We start from the raw sequence: 19799 nt of genomic DNA, 5'->3' as shown, positions 1-19799 counted from the left end.
TGCTGATGATGTAGCTGTAGCCACACCGGTCATCCAAGTTACCCACTGAGTCTACTTATTTGTCCTGGGTACTAGCACTTCATGTCCCTTCACAGGATTCAAACAGCAAATCTAGTCCTAATTCTGGTCTTCCACAGGTCCAGGGTATGTTTTCTGGGGGTGCCTTGGAGTGCCGCCTTTCTGGCTGGCATTAACTAGTGCGTTGGGGTGACTCCTGGGTAGTCCTTAACCACGGGGGTAAACATTTCCTAAGGGCAAAACTACCCACATTTTCAATAATTCCTATTTGCTTTACTTCAAACAGATCCAACATACCAAGTGCCAGGGCAATGCTAAGATGGCTGAAGTCTTCAGACACACTAGACTTGAACTCTTAGACCTGGAGACCTGTATGGGAGTATACTATGGAAATCAACGGTGTCCTTACACATTTAACACTAAAATCAAGGTTGAAGCAGTTCCTGGACACACCACAAAACAGAAGGCAGAAGTTTGATAGGTCGAAAGTAAAGTTCTTCAGCAGCCAGCCAAGGGATAAGCAAATTGTCTTCTGGTCCTGTTTGATCCCTTTCAAGGGCACAAAACTGAATATGTACTTCAGACAGACCTGTCAGCTGACTTGACACTGATTTGCCAACACGAAAGGGCAGTAGCCCCCACTCTGAAGTTCCAGCAGAGCTCAGAGGAGTTATCTATGCACATTTAAGTTGACCTGTCATTCAAAGTGATTCATTGTGTACCTCCTGGGAGAAATCTCATAACTCAAAGGCTAAGCACTTGATTGACAACTGCAAGAGAGCTAATGTAGATTAGCCCCCAGGAGTTTCATGCTTTTTAACAGTTTATTTTCCCAAATATTTCACAAAACTTTAACTTCACTACTGAATTGGGCTTTTAATAAATAGTAAATAAAGTGACTGAATTAATATACTAACTGATCCCAAAGTATAGATTGCATAAAAAATATTGTATCAGTACTTTGCATTTTTAAAAGGACAGCCAGGACCTTCCACAGTGAAAATAGCTTTGGGGGGCTTGTCACTGTAGGGACCTGGTAACTTGAAATGTATGTCCTAGTTTTTTAAATACACTGCACCCTACCTTTGTGGCTATAAGGCACACATAGGGAGTGACATTACATAAATGGAAGGTTTTCCCCCATCTAAGGGGTTAAGGTTCAAGCAGCAGCAAAAAGGCTACAGTGGTAGGCCTGAAGCCACGTTTTGTCTGCCACACTAGTGGATGGCACAGCAAATGATGCAATCCACAGGTGGCATTTAACTTCCCATGACATGGGTATAATTGCCACACCATATACCATGGCTTTGTAATGTAGAGAATTTAAACATGCTAATCAGGCAAAGGTCAACATCCCCATTTTTTAGGGGTCAGAGCACAATTACTGCGGACCGAAAAGCCCCAGTGAGCAGTGTTAAAAACGTACAATACATTTCAGCAAAAACTGGGGTTGATAGGGTTGACCATGCATAAAAGATGCATCATCTTCATCGTCTTCTTATTATTAATATTATACTAATATTTGTTTGTCATGTATACACTGCTTGAGGTATTGTTATAACCATTATTAATGTTTCCAAGGAAAGGTAAGGCGAATTTAATTTTCTGTTATTTAAAACCATTACATTATTATATATGCAATAAAATAAAATGTAAGGAATCTACACAACAAATAGAAAAGTGCCCTGTGCAAAATGCAACTAGAAATGATCAATATTAAGGCACTATTGACTCTCTATACAAAGAGAACTTTCCACATATATTTAAGCCGTGGCAACATTTCTGTTATGTCAGTATAATCTTGCGTAATTTTGGTTAATTTGCTTTATACTTGTTAGGTGAAATTCCTGAAATTGCACCATCATGCCACATGGCAAAAGTGTACACTGCAAACTTTTAGGAAGGCAGCAACACAAATGATCCGAGCGCAAGTGGCTGTTGTGCGCAGCACTTGTCCAAAATCGACATGACGATGTATTTAATACTAAAATATAGCATTGAAACACCAGTTTTGCACCTCTTATAATTTTGCATACTTTATGAAGCATTTTGCAGAACGACGTAAAACGAAATTGCACAAATTTAATTAATTGTACTTGATAGAAGTGTTTTACACATGCTAACCTTCAGCTTTATTGCCATTAATTAATTCATTGAGAAGGCCCAAATATATCTCAGATTGGCTCACAATTAAATACTGGTCTTTTTGCTTGACTGCTTTATCGCCACCTTCGATAGCCACTGGAAGGTGAGCCAATATAATAGGATTCATATACAAATTTCACTTGTTTGCCTGGTGTTTCCAAGAGGGAAGGAGAACATTTAATGTTGACATAAATAAACATTTGAATCAGAAAGTAATCAAGAAGATTGTATTAGATATAGGTTGCAGCAGGCTAGTAGTTGGAGAGTAAGAAATACAACTAAAGTCTATCTATTTTATAGAAGTTGGGAACATTAGTGAAAAATAGAAAGTGAGTTGAGATTTAGCCAATTAGAAGCCAGAATGAGAGCTTCACCTGATGAAATGTAGTTACCTACAGCCTCTGTATCCAGCTTCTCATCTAATAGCTGATCAGAGGTCATCGGCTCACTCTGAGCCACAAATGGCATGTTTTCACTTGGACTGACTGGACTGATCATCTCCTGTGCTTTCCCATTCTGCATCTTTGCATATACATTAATTCCAGGAATCTTCCTAAAACATTAACAAAAAACATCATTGTGTGCTCATGCTCATTCAGGGTGCTCTTAAACCTGGAAAATAAACTGTTAAAGCTCACCTTTTGAATTTATAGATGACAAAGATTGCCAGTCCCACAAACACAACCGACAGTAACATCAGCATGGCAGATCCACTGTGACTTGGAGTCAGGTCGACAAGGGGTGCTAAGGAAAAGACATGCACAGATACAAAGAAATAAAGAAAAAGTTCACTTTTTCCATGAACGGAAGAACGTTTATGAAAGAGTTTCCGGAGCATTAAAGAAAACAATGACAAAGGTATTACGCAAACGTCTTAACCTTCATAGGTTTTGCATGTGAAAACAAAATACAGTTGTGCCTGGAAAATGTAATGAAATAATCTGGTTGAGTCCCAAAAGAGAAAGTCCTAATAAACCTAGACAAGTTGAAAATTCGCTTTTCCAAAGGTGGTGCCTGTTTTCCACATCTGAAAAAATATAATCGTGCTTATAATTAATTTTAGGCGTTTCAACGGATACACCCTCTACACTAGAATACCAAGATGGGTGTCGTATTAAATAGATCGGCTTCAGACTACAGCTAACACCAGACAGACTTAGATCTACTAAGTATAGGACCAATACTTCCCTTATTTTGGCATATAGCTGTTGGTCCTAATAAATGATCTGATTTTCTTTCACAATAACACTACAGTATTAATGAAGATGTAATACCGCCTTGGTGGAGGAAGGTCAGCTCCATGGGCAATGCCCTCCAAGGTATTGTTGTAGAAGGGAATGCTAATCAAGTATCACAAGCGCACTATTTCGCATGAAGCGTTAGGTGTTTTTTCTTCTTTTTCTTCTCTTCAGAGTTATTCATGTGTTCTGGGTTCCTCATGAGAACCTCTTAATGGTAAGGGCGCAAAACGTGTTGACCTTACAGAGCACCACAGAGCACTGAAAAGGAGAGATGTCCTGACAGGTTCATTTATTTTTTAAGGTTTTATTTCACATTATTTCTGCATTGGCCTGATGCAAAATAAGGACAGTGCACCTCTAGGTACAGCTCTTACATTTGGAGCTTATGAGGTCAGAAAAAGAGAAGGAGGAAGGCAAAAAGTCTGGGGATAACCCTGCAGAAGGGCCATTTCCAACACTCCTTATCTTGTGTTTTTCTATTTCGACAGAACCTGGATGCAATACACTTTATTAACACACATTTCTGGTTTTTGGTGCCAAAGTAGAATCATGTCTATAGTGCTAATTCTATTGCTTGTTATTGAATGAGTTATTGTCTCCCTGAACTAAATATTGGTAGCAATAATTAATTTGTGCTTCTGTGGACTTCAAAATAATGTGTCTAAGTATTTCCAGGGCTGTTTTTTTAGTTTTTGTATTTAACTTTCTAAAATTGGCATTTCGAAAGTTGAAATTATAAATCCAACATTACCATTAAAGAAGACTTATCAGTACAGGTCCATAGGTACCAAACACAACACTATTACCCCTTACTCATTCATTATATTCAATAATGAATTACACATAATAGATGTATTAAGCGATTCCCAATGTTATCCAATGAGAGGGGTAGGTCTCACAGCAGTGAGAAACAAATTTGGGTGTTTTTTCACTACCAGGACATGTAAAACTAAAAATGTTATGTCCTACCTTTTACTTACATCCCACCCTGCCCTACACAGGGCCTACCTTACAGGCGTCTTATGTGTAAGAAAAGTGGAGTTTAAGGTGTGGCAAGGGGATTTAGATGCCAGGGGTTTTAGATGCCAAGTTGACATGGCAGTGAAACTGTACATACAGGCTCTGCAGTGAGAGTCCTGAGGCCTATTTAAAGAGCTACTGAAGAGGGTAGCACAATCAGTGCTACAAGCCCATTAGAATTTATTCTACAGTCCTTGGGCACATACTGTGGACTTTATTAGGGACTTATAAGTAAATTAAATATGACAATTGTGGATACACCAATGTTACCACATTTTAGGGGAATAAGCACATGCCATTTAGCACTGGTTAGCAGTGGTAACATGTCCTAAGGCCAACAAAACAAATCAGCAAAAAGTGAAGCAAGGAATGCAAAACGTTTGGGGGACGACCACCCTAAAGCTGTCAGGTCTAACCCCAGAGGTTTTCATCCCACATAAAGCACTACTGGGAGGTGGTGAAATATGGATGGAAATCAGTCGTTACATTGGAAAAATAAGAGACTAGTGCTAATCAGCAGTAAAGCGGAAAAGTAAAAGAAAACAGTGAATAAGAGACAGAATGGAATGAACATTCAGGCATGTGCCTCATGGACCTCCTATTAACAATAGGAATTGAAAACATTGTATGTGAATGGAAATCTTTCCAAAATCTCTTATATCACACATGGTGGGCATAGGTCTGCTTCACAAAAAGTGCAGATAACACACTCGTTAACAGTCCCTCAGTTCCTACATCAGCTATTCATCTCAAACTATGGAACACAGTAGACCTTTACATGCAGAAAATAAAACTTCCTGAACCGCATTATTTCCATCCCCATCCTGAGGCTAACCAACTTCCTCACTTGCCAAGAGGTGCTGAGCAACACCACATACCATCACACTAACATTATTTTTTTCGATTTAGACATCTCTTTCCCCGCTCTCCCTCTCTTCTTCTTTCTTTCTCTCCCTCTTCTTTCTATTTCTCTCTTTCTGGGTCACCCGTATGTCATCCTTCAAATATATTTAGATCAGTAACAGGTTAATTATATTTGGATCTAATCTTGAATGTAACTCCTGTTTTTAACATATATTTCTCATTATGTATGTCTTTCATCCCTCTTATACTGTTTTCCCTCTAAAAGCTATAAAATACTTTGAAATAAATAAACAAACAGACAAAAAGGCAGACAGACTCATTTGGACTGGCAGGTACATGATATATTTGATGCTTTGATAAAAGGGTTAATTAAGTGTAATCTTTCAACACACACCTAACCAGACTACTAAAACCGATAAAGAATGCATATTATAATCTCATAATTTCTCAGAGTAAAGCGGTTTTGTTCGACATCAATACAATATGTCCAATGTTGTTGTTGTTGTTAATCCAGTACCACTGAGTGTGAATAATTTTTCCCACTGACGTTTACATTTAAATAAAATGTATTTCAATGTTTGAAAAAGAATGTGCCTACTTTCATTTAAACAATATTTTCGTTGACGCCGGAGAATATTTCAACTCATGCAGGGATCCCTATTCACTCTATTGTTTTGGGATTAGATGCTGAAGAAGGCTTAAGAACATCTGCTTTGCAGTAAATGAAATACAGTAACATTCTTCGATAGTCCGTGGGATGTTATTAGCATCTTGTCAAGGAGACACGAAGTATCCCGCACAATGATTGTTTTTAGTTAAACTGTATCTTTCTCCTCTTTCTATCCGTGGAGTGGTTTACGTATATGCTTTTTCACCACTTCAAGGTAGGTTTTCGGGGACGCTGGTATATTGTCCTAAATAATTCTCATAAAACTTATAGCTATGTTCCATATTGGTGTGCTAGAATGCCCCAGAATTAAATGATCCCCACGCCTTCCTTTTATCTGAGTGGTGATGGTCATATTAATATACAGCTCCAGCTGATTGATATGCAGGTTGCTCCTTAATAATTTAATCAAGAAAGAAAGCAGGACATCCACCGAAAAAACTGAGGGTCTGATTACGACCCTAGTGGAAGCGATTACTCCGTCACAAACATGACGGATATCTCACCCACCATACTACAAGTTCCATTATATCTTGTGGAACGTGTAATACGGTGGATGGGAATTAGGCCCTTAATGTTTCTAGCCGGGTGCTCTTTTTGGAAATGTCTGATGCTTATTTCTCACCACCAAGTGCACCCAGCAGTGAGATACATGTTTATGTGTTATGGGGAAAAAAAGGCAGCACAGACGTTGGTCCATCTCCATATTTATAGGATCCCTAATGCTATTAAATGTCTGGAACTCTCCTACTCAAGGAGTGTTCCCCACTGCAGAAACAAAAGGCCCCTCTCTTGGAAGTACTATGAAAACATTCTGTACCATGTCGAGAGTAAGAATGCAAAGACATGAAGGAGCTCGACCCTTCTTTAGGTTTATCAAAGTGCATCAGTGCTGAAGTTAGAGTTTATTGTGAACACACTGGGCCCTACTCACAAAGGTATTTTTACCCATAAGAACAAGTTACGTACCTTTGGTAGTGCTTTATCTAGTAGAAAATCTATCTAGCCACAAAAAGCATGACGTGGTGCAGAGTGCATTATATAGGAAATTAATTCCTACTTGCTCCTAATAAGCAAATGCTTTAGGTGACCTGTATATTCTCAATGAATATTTTTTTACACCGCTCACATTTCGGATCAGTGCACTTGAGAAGTATATGCATGCTTTGGGAGACTGTACTATGGAATGCCACAATTCTCCCTATCTCACTTCTTGTTTGGATTGATTGAACAGCGGCTCAGCTATAGGACCTATATTTTAAACTATCCTTTTGGAGCATCATACGGATTATCTTCACTTACCTGGCAACATAGAGGTGGACCCAAGCTATGATGATGCTGTTGTTAATGCTATCCTTCAAACTCTATCTATTCTCGGAGAAGATGGGAGCGGTCCTTGAGGCAGCCTTAAGCAAAGATGGGACAAAATATCTTCCCTGAAAAATTAACTGGTCAAGACCTTTCGCCATGGTTTGATAATGAATGAATGTCTTAGAGCCAACATAGCAGTAAATGGCCTTCAGGTGTTGACCATTCTACTCACCTTTTTGAATGATCTAGCATTTAGAAGCGATTGGGTGCAAGTAGCCTGGAAGTGCACCAGAGACTGGCTTGTACTAATAATAAGTAAATCTAAGACATTTTCAGACACCATTACAGTCCAGATCATGATCGCAGAAAACACCCTAAAAGCAACTGTTCCAATGACTGCATTTAAAACAGGAGTGGCAGAAATAAAAGCAGAAATCAATGAAAATGAGGAGTACCATACTCAACAGAAAATTTCAAACTTGCAGAAGGATATCAGGACGTTCAGCAGGGAAAAGGCCTTTCCCTATACAAGAGAAGACTAACAAGATGGGATTGGCGCAACGTATTTGGATGATTTGAGTGGTGCAATGGGAAAATCCAGGAATTACAGCAGTAGCTCGAACTTGGATGGTTGGAGCAGGGATGAAGACTGAAAGCAGCCTCCGAACCCAAGATACCCTATGCCTCCCTATCCATATCCCCAACCACCTGAATGGTAACCACACCTCTTTTTATCAACAAAGTGCCCATATACAATACTCCCTTATTTTGGAAGAGACAAGGGAAGAGGAAGAAACAGAGGAAGAGGGAGACAAGTGTAATGGGAGCAGGAAGGACCACAGATGGGGACGAGGAGTCACAGAAAGACCACAGCAAAGACGACCTAGTGGTCAATTTAGCCACCAGATCTCTTTCTGAGGTTCAGAGAAAAGCCCTATATAAAAAATTGGACTATGTACCAAAACCTAAAGAGGATCCTTTCAGGCTAAATTGTGAACCAGCACATTTCTTTAGGAAGATCAGACTACACTCTTACTTTTTGGATAAACCTTTATCCTTACCAACTAAAGAGACTGGACTAAGGAGTCCATCCGCCTTCTCCCCTCCTCCCAATAGGATTCCATGCGAGATTCTGGCTTTCCAGAAGGCAGTCTGCAATGACATCAAAAGAATGCAACCTAAACATTTCACAATCTATCCAGACTGGAGAGGGATGCATTGAAGTCCTTGTCAGATGATAAAAATATCACCATAAAACCAGCACATAAAGGAGGCACCATATAGAGTATGGACACAATAGCAATCAGACAGGAATGCCTGAGATTAATGGAGGACTCTACATACTACAAGCCCATTCAGAATGATCCTACCCCTCACCTACAAAGACAAGTAGGTACAATGATAGAGGAACCGTAAGTCTCAGACTGGATCACCCGGAAGAAGGCAGTCATGAGTTGCTGGCTAGATGTCCATACCTCTTTTAGAGCTGAGCCTTCACAACGGGGGACAAGACAAGAGCCAAAGATTTGTGGTAAGAAGCATTTATTTCATGGGCACAAGTGGTGGAAATGTTGGAAGGCCATATGTTAATTTCATCATCTTCCCTATTCTAAGAAGGCCACCATATTTTCTTCCTGAATGCCATGGGATACAGAAACTATTGAGTGCCTGGGTTGGAGAACCAAATATAAATAGCTAGCACACTAACTAGCTGTTTCTGTAATTGGTGATTCTGGCATTCCTGGATGTTTTGGTATAACGTAGAACTTTCGTAATCCATAGTGGACTAGTGGAGATCGCCTTTTTGGAGACCATCGGCCCTGGGAGTAGCTCCGGCGATTCCTCATTTGTTGAGTGTTGGCGGTATTTATTTCCAATCAGGAGTGTTTCTGCCAATTGAGAGAGAGCATGAGAGACTGGAATTATCCTGCATTTGTGGCAGTTTCCTTTTCTGCCGGCACCCTGAATACTTGCAATTGCATCCATTCTCTTTCTTACCAGCAATCTGAATGCTTGCCTTATTATTTACCGGAACCCCAGTTCTTACTTTTATTAGGCATTGAGTACGCATGCAAATTGAATATTAACTTAGTTTTTAATGTCTTTGTCGTGGACTGTTTCACTCGCAACTTGTTACCTTTATTAAATGAGGAACAGCTGTTTTTCTTTTAGAAAAACCAACACGGAGTCACAACAGTGAACTCTGCAACATGATCTTCATGGACATCTCAGATGAGGAGTAATAACCCTGAATTTACACAACAGCAAGAGTATGGTTATTTAAAGCTCCTGAATAATTTACTTGGGAAGAGCCAGTTTTCTTTAGTGATAGCAAGAATTTTAGAATACTTATACATTTAGGCTTATGTTTCTTCAGTTGGCTGATGACATTCGTTTTTATGCTTTGGTGATTGAATGAAATCATAGCTAGGTTTATTTGCCCCTGATAATTTAAGACTACTCTTCTGTAGTAGGGATCTCATATATACTCCTATAGCCAATTCTTATTACTAAAGCTTGGTAGTCATATTGATATTATTTATGCTTATATTCTTTTCAGGCCTCCTTCCCGGCTGTTCCCTCCCTAATACCATTTCCCCATTTAGCCACACTGTTCCTCTGTATTATACAGATATATTAGAGGCATGTACAATGGAAGGTGGATTCTAGGACGGTGCTGTTCCTGAGGATCCTTCAACCTGAGTAGTATCAGAGGCAGAATTTTTGGATAACAAACAATCTTTCATTCCATACTTCTATTGTCTTCAGAAAATGTGTAAGAACAGACCCCCCTTCCCCAGGAGGTCCTGTCATCTCTGGGATAGAATCACTACTGGAACCCCTGTCAAGGTTTTGTGACCATTTTCTACAACCCAAAGTACAAAGGACTCCCACATTCCTAAAAGCCACAAAAGATATTTTGAACCTAATTGAGCAGATTAATTTGTATGGGATCACTGATCTCCAGATAAGTTTGGACGTGGAGGTCCTTAATACTACTATTCCTCAGGATTCTACCTTGATGATTACAGAGGAGAGTTTACAGAAGAAAGACTGGAATTTCTCTGCTCCCGTTCATCTTTTGATGTCATATGCTACCATAGCTTTAACAGAAACCTTTTTTCAATTTGACAACCAACTGTATCACAAAATACATGGAAAGCCCACGAGGAGCACATTTGCTCAAAGTTTGCCTGCCATGTCTGTACATGTACAACTTTGAGAAAACATTCATTCTGATTGCCAACAACCCATTTTTTTCTGATGGTATTAAAGTATGGAGTTGGACCATCCTCGGGCCCTGAGAACCAATCTTTCTTTTGGTCAGCTTCTACACCATTGGCATAATTGCAGTGAAGTGGAGAACTTTGACAAACAGGCTACAGAGCTGTCGGAGAAACTTAAACACCAATATCTGACATGAGTCATCAATAGGGCCTGCAAAAGGGCATGGAAGAACCAGAGAGCGGCACTCCTTTCTAGCTATCAATGACCCGATAATACCAGACTTACATGTGGTACTACTTTCACACCCTGTTCGAATGAAGTCGAGATCATTAATTGTAGATGGGCGATATTACAGAGAGGGCATGACACGATAGAAAGACCATTATTCGCATTTAAAAGAATGAATTACATCAGGAATATACTGGTACATACTAGACCTCAACAGGTTACTCTACCTAAATCATCCACCATCACTGAGACATGAAAACTACCAGCAGTAAAGTGTCACTTTCCCTGTGGACAGTTCAGTGTCTGCCCCTTTATACTAATGACCATGACAGTTGATTTGGGATGCGGTAAACTGTGGAACCTGGTCAAGCATACTAAATGCAACACAAATAAATGTGTGTACTTAATCACTGGCCCATATGGATTACACTATGTGGGTATGACAACCAAAATTAACAAGCACTGCTGCACTATTTGATGCCAACGGAGAGCTACAAAACTGAGTACCCACGACAGAGACAAACAACACACTCTGGATGACCTTGTACAGGTCATTCTAGAAACAGTGACGGATTCCTCTGATATTTTGAAAAAGAACAGAGATGCGAATACAGGTTACAGACCCATATCAGGGGACTCGACAACGAGATACCTTGGACCAAATTCTATATGTATTTCTGTCCCTGGCGGATCTGATGATAATCCTATTTATAGCAAGCAAGCTGGTAGAACACTGTTTTGGATGGCAGCCTTACTGTAACTAGTAATCTGTGGCTACATTACAGAGTGTTCTCCATCTGATTGTGGCTATGAATACAGAAGGTCCCCTTAATGTGGGAATGCCTTATCTCTACATATGACTTAATGAGATACACCTGTTCTTTCCATAGATTTGATGGAGAACCCCATATGAGAGTCAGCCTAGGAGGAATTTTGTTGACACAGAACTTAATAGAAGGGCCATGTTGTGCCCAAATACTTTAATGTATGACTATAAATGAACTGGCCAGTCCTAAACAATAACACAACATGTATTTCAAGGGTACTATTGACCACTGGGCTCCTTTAAACCCTGGCCAGGAGCACATCCAATCAGGATTTCGCTTTCACTTTAAGTAGAGGTCTTTCATGTTGCTCGTATAATTACAAGGTCGTGAAGCAGGGGTAGGTGAATCAGCCTAACAGCATCTCTAGATGAAGTAAGTCATTTGGCATAAATTTCTTCTAACATTTTTAGGAGAACGCCGGTCTCTGAAGTTTATACTAACCAAGACACAGCAGTTCCCATGCAGAGAAGATTATGGGATCGGAGCAGCAATGTACCTCCTGGCTCGCGTCATCCTGCATTAATGGGGACAAAAGGTGAAGACAGATTTTCCTGCCCACTTTAGATTGCTGTGATTTGGCATGTTTATTGGATTTGTCGTCAGCTTAAAATTTAGTGCCCCATGCTTTCGTGGAGGATAATAGTCCATTTGAGGCAGTCTTGGACATGTGGCAATTTACTTGCTGTGTGACTAGCAATTTTATTTTACCTGCATGACTTTAACTTGAGATCAACAAGAGTGAACTGCTGTATGTTTTGGTGGTTTTTGACTTAAAGGGATGTACCACCATTGTGCGCAATATCTCTCTAAATGCACAAATATATTTGAAAGAACATCCGTTTAGCAGGCATTTCATTAATTGACAAGCTGATTCCCATATGTATACTAGAGGCACAGAGGTCTGATTGATAAGCATAGCACTGATTTTGTTTTAAACTCAAGAAAAGGTTTATATACAAATTGATTTGTGCTGGGTTAGCTCAGCGCTTGAATACCACTTCCTATCTAGGCCATATATGAATGCCTATGGATATACTTGGCAGGGCTATGATGCTTCTCAATTACGAGGTACCAATATATGAGGGACCCAGTTGGTAGTCTCATTTTTGTCTGAGTGGAAATTAATATCTCAGAAGAAGGCTGCACCTGCATATCAATGACGTTAGTATGGATAACTGATCCTTTGTAAATTGTCCATTTCACTTTGTATTTGATATTGTTGGCATATTGGCTAAATCACTAGTACATATCATACTAGGACAGCTATATACAATTGCATCACTAGAAAAGTAGGAGCTGCAGAATCCACATAACCCTAAGGGACCCCATCCAAACTGAGGGAGGGTAAGATTGTTTTAAGATTATAGAAATTAATTTCCCATCTAATGCACTCTTCACCATGGCATGCTTTTTCACCAATTGTTGACTCACAAGTGTGTGCATGACGACACCAACACCACAGACAATGAATATGCCTTTTCAATACATACCTTATATCTTTTTCTTCTGCCTCAGGTCACCAGAGAGGAAACCCGTACACACATCAATGGAAAAAACATTAAAAATGTTCACATTAGCCACAAGAACCATCTAACTCTTTTTCAATCAAGGATTAGATTATTTTTGTTTGGTCTTGATGAAATGTCCGTAGATCCATAGGGACTGATAAGGGTGTGAAACATGTAGACCTCAGTCTGACAGTGTAGAAAGCATACATGCACATAGTTTTGTAGGAATTTGCAGTGTTATGGACTGCCAGTAGTGCAGGTAATGGTGGATCCTGTCTCCCACTGAGTGCCTGTTTTGGTACAAGGTCAAACAAAAATGTTTTGGTGGCTTTGGCTGCTAGGGTGGGGGAGGTGGACTGACCTGTCCTCTGGCTGGTGTCCCACATGGTCTGTGGGAACCACATCCAAGGCCATGTAAAAGCTGTGAAGCCTGTTTGTGTTGGTGGCAAGGAAGGAAGGGACACTCTTGGTTGGGGTTGGCGAGAAGCCAAGTACTTGGGCATAGCTTTGCTGTCCTCACCAAAGAGGTGAGATCCATCACAGAACATGTCCATGAGCGAACTTTGGACAGCCCCTGAAAAGCCATTGGTTCTCACCAGGCATGGCGTCTAAGTGCCAATGATAATGAAATTGCTCTGCTCAGCAATTTAGCTGTGTCAAGTCCACATCTGATGGCGAACTTTGATGCATCTCTCCTGTCACCAACACTTGGGAGGGTAAGGCTCGGGCCTCCTGCGAGACCATGGGCAGCAGCTGCGCAAGTGAATCCCACACAGTGTGGGTGAATGGCCAAAAGGTGTGCGGAGCTCACATACCTCTGTGCTAGGTTGGCAGAAGAGAAAATCCTCCTGCCAAAGTAATTAAGCCTTTGGATTACCTATCCAGTGGAGGGGTTGATCCTGGAAGTGGAGGCTTGGACCACCAAGCACTCTGGATTGAGGTACTGGGCGAGGAAACTGGAGGCCCCATGAGCAGGGTTATTGTAGCAAGCAATTGATTTGTGACAGAAGATGCTGTGCAGGACTTGGACCAGGCCCCAAGAAGTATAGCCATAGGTCTTAATTGAATGGGAGTAATGGTTCAGAGGGGGCAATTCCTGGTTGGAAAAACTGTCAAGATGTTAATCTTGAGGGCCACTAGGGGAAAGTGAAGGTCCAAGAACTCAGCTGTCCTCTGCACCACAACTGGGAATGAGGCACCACTTTCCTCCATAGCTATTGTAAAGGGAGTTACCAGACCAGGGTTTGTTGAGGTATCCAAACCACTGACATTTGCCAGTTCCTCATAGCTGTTTTTCTATGGTCCATCAAGGGGGTGTGGTAAACAAAAGAATCCTCAGACCCCTCCCAGTTGTCACCTTCTCTAGGCCTGTCAAAGGAATAGGCACTGGATCCAATTTGGAGGGCATGGTGTCGGTCGGAGCTGGAGTTTGCATTGGACATCACCCATCCAGCCCATTTGATGATGAGCCACAGTGGGGCATTGGCAGTGTCAGGAAAAGTAGAACTGGAGCGAGTGCCAAGTAAGGTAACAACCTTTCAGGAAGCACCGCTCTGGATCCAGCACCAGGTCACATGGGACCCAACTGGCGCGGAGGGTGAACCCACAGGTGGAGAATCAGCAGGGCCCCACCAAATTCATTAGGCCCAGAGGTTTTTCTGAGGGTTTAGTCCACCCATGTATGTGGTGAAGTGTCTCATAAAGCTTTCTGATTTAAATGAGTCTTAGCTGGTCTGGGAAAGTCGAGGGGATGGAGAGTGGACCCTGGCACAGGCTCCCCTATGTAGCGAGGCCTAGAGTGCTGAAGCTCCCATGTTAGGTCCTATGAATTGGACTGACACACAGAAGCCGAAGATCATTTTGACTTTTTAGACTTCTTTCTCTTTTGGGACTTCACCAATGACTTGGATTGAGGCAACGATCATCAGGAGCAGCTGTGTAAGCTTTCTGGGACCTTCTGCATGACTCAGATTGAATCCGGGGTTGTCCTCCATTGGGTGGCAAGAAGCTTCAGGGACCATCCTTCCAGCACCTTGGGATTCATGGTGCGGCAGTCCTCTCAGGTCTAGGAGTTGTGGTACCTCTCCAAGCATTATAGGTAAAACAAATGAGGGCCTGTCACAGATTTCTGTCTGTGATGGGCATCACATGAACTGAAACCTGTTGGCTTCTTAGGAAACATCCCTTACACACCAGAAGATACAAATCTAAGAAAAGCATCAACAAAACGTTGAGAAGCAAGTTAGTCAAAAAATGACTGGGGGGTAGCTCTCTCCATGATCTGCACTGACTAGCGGGGAAAGAAAATAATTGACACCAACATGCTGGGCTAGAGTCTATACAGGCACTGCACAAGTCATTTCTGGTGCAGCTGAAACAGAAGGAAATAATGCCCGCTACCAGTGCACAAGACTACTTTTGCAAAATTTGCGGATACAGTTTGACGCCGGAGGAATATTATATGGAAAGGAATCTGTGGCTTGAAGTCTCTATCAGATGCATATTCTTATGGACAAAAATATCTCATTCAACCCTACCAGTTATTAATGAAAGTCTCCTGGCAATAAAAATGGACTTCATACTGTAGATTTATCTGCAACAATGCAGCAATGGTGGGGAAATCCCCAGTATTATCTTCCTTGCAGGGGGTAGGAAGTGTGTTTTGCTTCGTATGCTTGTGAAGTCCCACACACATGTACACTGTGAGCATTCACAAACTCAGATCAAACCTCTTCCCACCCAGGAAATTGTTGGAAACTAACTCCAACCTTGGGCTAGAGTAACTCCCTTTCCAGGATGTGAAGCAGAACAGATCACCCCTACATTTATTCAGGAAGTGAGAGGAAGTGTGTTCATCATGGAGAAAAAGAAGAAACAAAATGTGCAATTGCACATCAGACTTCACATTCCTATCCTAACAAATTGTGCAAAATAATTACATAGCTGAAAACATTAAACCCCTACCTATGTGCACATAAAGCATGCCTTTGTGGCCATTTCGACTCATTTCAGAGGTCACTAGCAGCTGTGCACAAATGCATGGGATTAGATCTAACACCTAGGTTCTGTGATCCTGTGTAAATCCAGGTCACATATTCTTCATAGTACCAGTGCTGTGTTAGACACAATCTCTCAGGAGGTTATTTTTTTAATCATATGGCTTCAGAATATTACATCCATTAATTGATACAAATGTATTAATAATCCATTATAAGTAAGAAATACATAGGCCGAACAATGTGAACATCCTACAGTTTGTAAAATAAGGACAGTGCCTTACATCTGCATATGTAGAATCCATTATGCTAGTGGTCTCCATACCCTTTCCCTCCCTCTTATGTGCAACTTGTCCCTTAGAAAAAGTGTTTCGAATATAATGTGTTGCTAACTATTTAGCTTTCCATAGAGAAAATGTAGGAGGGTTTGAATCCTGCCATCTAGATATAATACATATTTGTGCTACTGTAATATCGACAACAAATATTTGAGCATGAGCTAGGGTGATATCTAAGCTATCATCCATAGAGAAATATTAGGTTCCTATTCCCACTTATATGTCTTTTGGATAAGAGGCTCTAAAAACTAAACATTTGGGCCAAGTAGCCTTGTAAGCTCAGAAAATTGGCTATCATGTGTACCACATCCGCTCCAGGGATTAGACATTGGGGGCACTGATCATCACGTTAGGGTCCTCATTTATAAAGTTTAGTAGGTGAAAAATCTAGGTAATATAATTCACTGTAATGTTAATTTTCTAGAGGAGCAGATAATAGTGCATGTCCTAGTTTTGTTGTCTCGCTGATGTAAGTAAGCAAGACCTACACTTCTACTTTAATGCTTGATTTTAAAGGGCATCAAACTATCTATCAATATTTTCTAGTGTCTCCCAATTATAACGTTTCTAATGGTAACCATATCTATCAGCAAAGGATATGGAGACATTATATTGACTATTTTAATACTTTGCACAATATTTCTAATTGTATAAATGTGAAAAATAATTTTGTTTAGGTAAATCAGATTTTTCTTGTAAATAAGAAAAAACATACATTTTTTTCCCCACAGATGCTAATTGGCATTTCACATATATTGTAGTATGGCCATCCCAGAAAATTGGGGGTAGAGCTGATAAGTACAGACAAGGAGTATTATAGTGATATGTTAGAATATTAAACATTTTAGTCCATAATTTCCACTGTTTAATAGCATTCCGTACAGTTTTAATCCTACTTTTCTTTTAAAAAAAAGCATCCCTTGTAATAGTTAAGGAACATTTCTTTTGCCTTATTCCCTAAGCCTAATTTTTGAGAGGTTATATTTAGATTTACCCATGCTCGCAGGTAAGAAGTACACTGATGAAACTTTCTTTAAGATCACAGAGGGGTTGACCAAGTCTGCCAAAAATACATGGCTCTCAGAAGTACAGAGGTTGTTCCAGGACTTAATAATGCCGGAAGAGAGAGGGATCACTTTTGTCAGCTCCAAAATGACAATGTTCACTGTCATCCTTTCATATCCCAGCCACTTCACATTTCAAGATCCATTTTTTTGGCCCCATTCTCAGCCTGGTGGGGCTCCATGTAGCCAGGTAGGAGGTTCAATCAGTGTGTGTGCCATCACACCCCAAACCTCAATTATACATTGAGCAGTCCAGTTTACAAAGGGTAGAGTTTGATTGTACAATAATATGGTATCTTTCAGCCAAGCTCTAACTCAGTCCATAGTTCTTTGGGGTTGAGAATTGCATGCCCAGCAGCAGTACCCTATATACCATAACAAATACTTCAGTGTGAGGAAAATATTATTTTTCTTTCTGGCTACAATCAAACTTTCATCATTTGACATTTATAAAAACATTTCAATTCTCTGAAGTCTAAGAAAATGTAAATTAAAGTCTTGGTTTCTCTTCTTAACTCACAAATTTACTTCTTGGTTGCAGACTTAAAATATTGGGAAATTTAACAGTGTGGAATTTTGTAATTATCTTTTGCATCACTATAAAATGGACAATCAAAAGTAAGGTAGAACAACAAATGGCAGATATTTTATTTCACAAAAACCATATGCCCCAGGTATAATGTAGGACATACATTTAAACAATTAGTCACTAGTGAATTAACATTATGCAATCAGAAGCTAAAGTTTCCTAGGGTGAGTGCTAAAAATGACATCTATTAGTCAACCACAGTAAGATGACATTGAAAGAAATATTCCGTGTTTAAACTATATACATCCCTATAACCTTGAAAAGCCTTCCCACATGCAAGCATCTTCTAGAGAAAGAGTTGAAATGTTAGTCTTAAGTCATTATTCAGTAATTAATCGCTCCTTTAGGTTAGGCAACTGGGCAAGTAAAAGAGGTTTCCACTTGGTTTCTCCTAATTCATATATCAGCATTTCTCTAGAAGCAAAGTGTAAAAAATTAAAAAGGAACTTATGAACACAGAAATTAAATCCTCTCACATTCATTTTTTTTATATTAGGCTCAGGGCCTAAAATAAAGAGATAGAGGAAAAGAGTGGAGGGAGGAGTATCAAATCAGATGAAGAGCTGATGTCAAGTAACATGTTGGGACAGTCACAACATTTCATTCTAAAAAGTAGACATAACTCAGCAAAGAGAAAAAGCTTTCTACTCACAGCACATGGGTCTGATCAAGGTGAAGACAACGAATTACCTGCTGTTAAGTGGGCAGCATGGACAAGAATCCTAACGCCAGGCTTGAGTTCAAACTGGATTGAGTCTTGGTTAAGTTTGGTTACGAAAAGATCTGAAATCTAAAATTAAAATAAATTTGTATTATTAGATGTAACCATGATTATCTATCTTGTCACACCAAGCATCAGTAAGCAGATACATTCACTTCCATAGCAGATACTAGACAAATAATTATTGTTCCCATAGTGAAGCAGGAGTTGCACACTATTAATTTTACTTTATTAACTCCTAATGGTCCATAAGTTCCATGCTAGCCCTCTCAATACTTCTGCAAGAGAGTAAGGTAGCCTGAAAAATAGATTGCATAAATCAAATATAGTAAATTATAATATATTTTTACTTTTAGTTCTAGCTTTCAAACTATTAAAGGAGGGGGGTCAATACTCAAAAGGATCACAACCTAGATGGGCTGGGAACTATTCAAAATGAAGAACCTTCTGTTCTCATGGTTTCCACTCTGAATTTTCTGTCAACTTTATAACTTTCAAGTATCCCCATGCTCCTGTCTTTCTTAGGCTGCCCACATGAGCAGCTTGAAATCAGGGTTCTTTCACTATGCCTAACATCTGGAGCCAAAGATTGCAAAAAAGTGTTGCTTGCTTGGTATGACTGATCAATGCACAAGAAATGTTTCTACTCCTAGACTTGAACAAGAATCAGTAAATGTACCAGCTAATTGTTTTAGTAGCTCAGGCCACAAGAAAGGCATACCATTTCCTTTTATTTGATGGGTCTATTTGTTTAGTCTGGTTCATTATATTTGTCAGCACTTGATCCAGTAACTTGGCAGGCAAGGTCTTTGTTCCTTGTGTCTATAAATGTCAGTCCAATTTCTGTGCCCTGCTCTTATAAAGTTCTAATTCAGCAGGACAATTACTTTTCCCTATGGATAAATACGTAAATAGCTATCTTTAGTTCTGTAGTCTCTTGGGGCACATTTGACCTCTAGCCATTGGATTATTAGGTCCTTTACTACAAATGGCAGATAATAGCAGCAACATATTTTATTGGCCTTGATATATAG

General features: G+C 40.0%; 1 protein-coding gene across 3 annotated transcripts in view; it reads right to left on the bottom strand.

The window, feature by feature from the left end:
• LOC138300266 (VPS10 domain-containing receptor SorCS1-like) overlaps positions 1-19799 on the bottom strand; it is a 2596073-nt gene that overhangs the window by 49854 nt on the left and 2526420 nt on the right. For 2 of the 3 annotated variants that reach the window (XM_069239430.1, XM_069239429.1), the window contains exons 24-26: positions 18735-18834; positions 2802-2907; positions 2556-2716 (exon numbers count right to left, since the gene is read on the bottom strand). In XM_069239430.1, the coding sequence (XP_069095531.1) occupies positions 2556-2716; positions 2802-2907; positions 18735-18834 (367 nt within the window). The remainder of the gene's footprint in view (positions 1-2555; positions 2717-2801; positions 2908-18734; positions 18835-19799) is intronic. The other variant, XM_069239431.1, reaches the window with a different exon arrangement.

The sequence above is a fragment of the Pleurodeles waltl genome, chromosome 6, assembly GCF_031143425.1.
Source record: "Pleurodeles waltl isolate 20211129_DDA chromosome 6, aPleWal1.hap1.20221129, whole genome shotgun sequence".
NCBI classification, from domain to species: Eukaryota; Metazoa; Chordata; class Amphibia; order Caudata; family Salamandridae; genus Pleurodeles; species Pleurodeles waltl.
The sequence above is the reverse complement of the archived record's forward strand: the minus strand, read 5'-3'. Positions and strand labels throughout refer to the sequence as shown.